The sequence below is a fragment of the Crocuta crocuta genome, unplaced genomic scaffold (assembly GCF_008692635.1).
Source record: "Crocuta crocuta isolate KB4526 unplaced genomic scaffold, BGI_CrCroc_1.0 scaffold541, whole genome shotgun sequence".
NCBI classification, from domain to species: Eukaryota; Metazoa; Chordata; class Mammalia; order Carnivora; family Hyaenidae; genus Crocuta; species Crocuta crocuta.
In genome coordinates, this window is record NW_027531901.1 from 818,538 (window position 1) to 818,741 (window position 204).

The 204-nt window shown below is 73.5% G+C and overlaps 1 protein-coding gene across 1 annotated transcript in view; it reads right to left on the bottom strand.

The window, feature by feature from the left end:
* Positions 1-6: 6 nt before the first annotated feature.
* ACAA1 (acetyl-CoA acyltransferase 1) overlaps positions 7-204 on the bottom strand; it is a 14,681-nt gene continuing 14,483 nt past the window's right edge. Inside the window, exon 13 of the mRNA XM_077774009.1 lies at positions 7-154. Coding sequence (XP_077630135.1) covers positions 79-154 — 76 coding nt within the window. The 3' untranslated portion in view covers positions 7-78. The remainder of the gene's footprint in view (positions 155-204) is intronic.

The window sequence follows — 204 nt, forward strand, 5'->3', positions numbered from 1 at the left end:
GACACGGCGGCCTCGCGACCTGGCAGGGAGCAGCCCCGGGTCCCGACCTGCTGCCGCCACCTCTGGCTGGGGCGTCGCTCAGTTTCCAGGGTACTCAAAGACCGCGGCGGCCCCCATGCCAGTGCCGATGCACATGGACACCACCCCGTACGCCCTGGGGGAAGGCAGAGGCCTCACCAGAGAGGCCCCCGGCGCCCCCCCCCC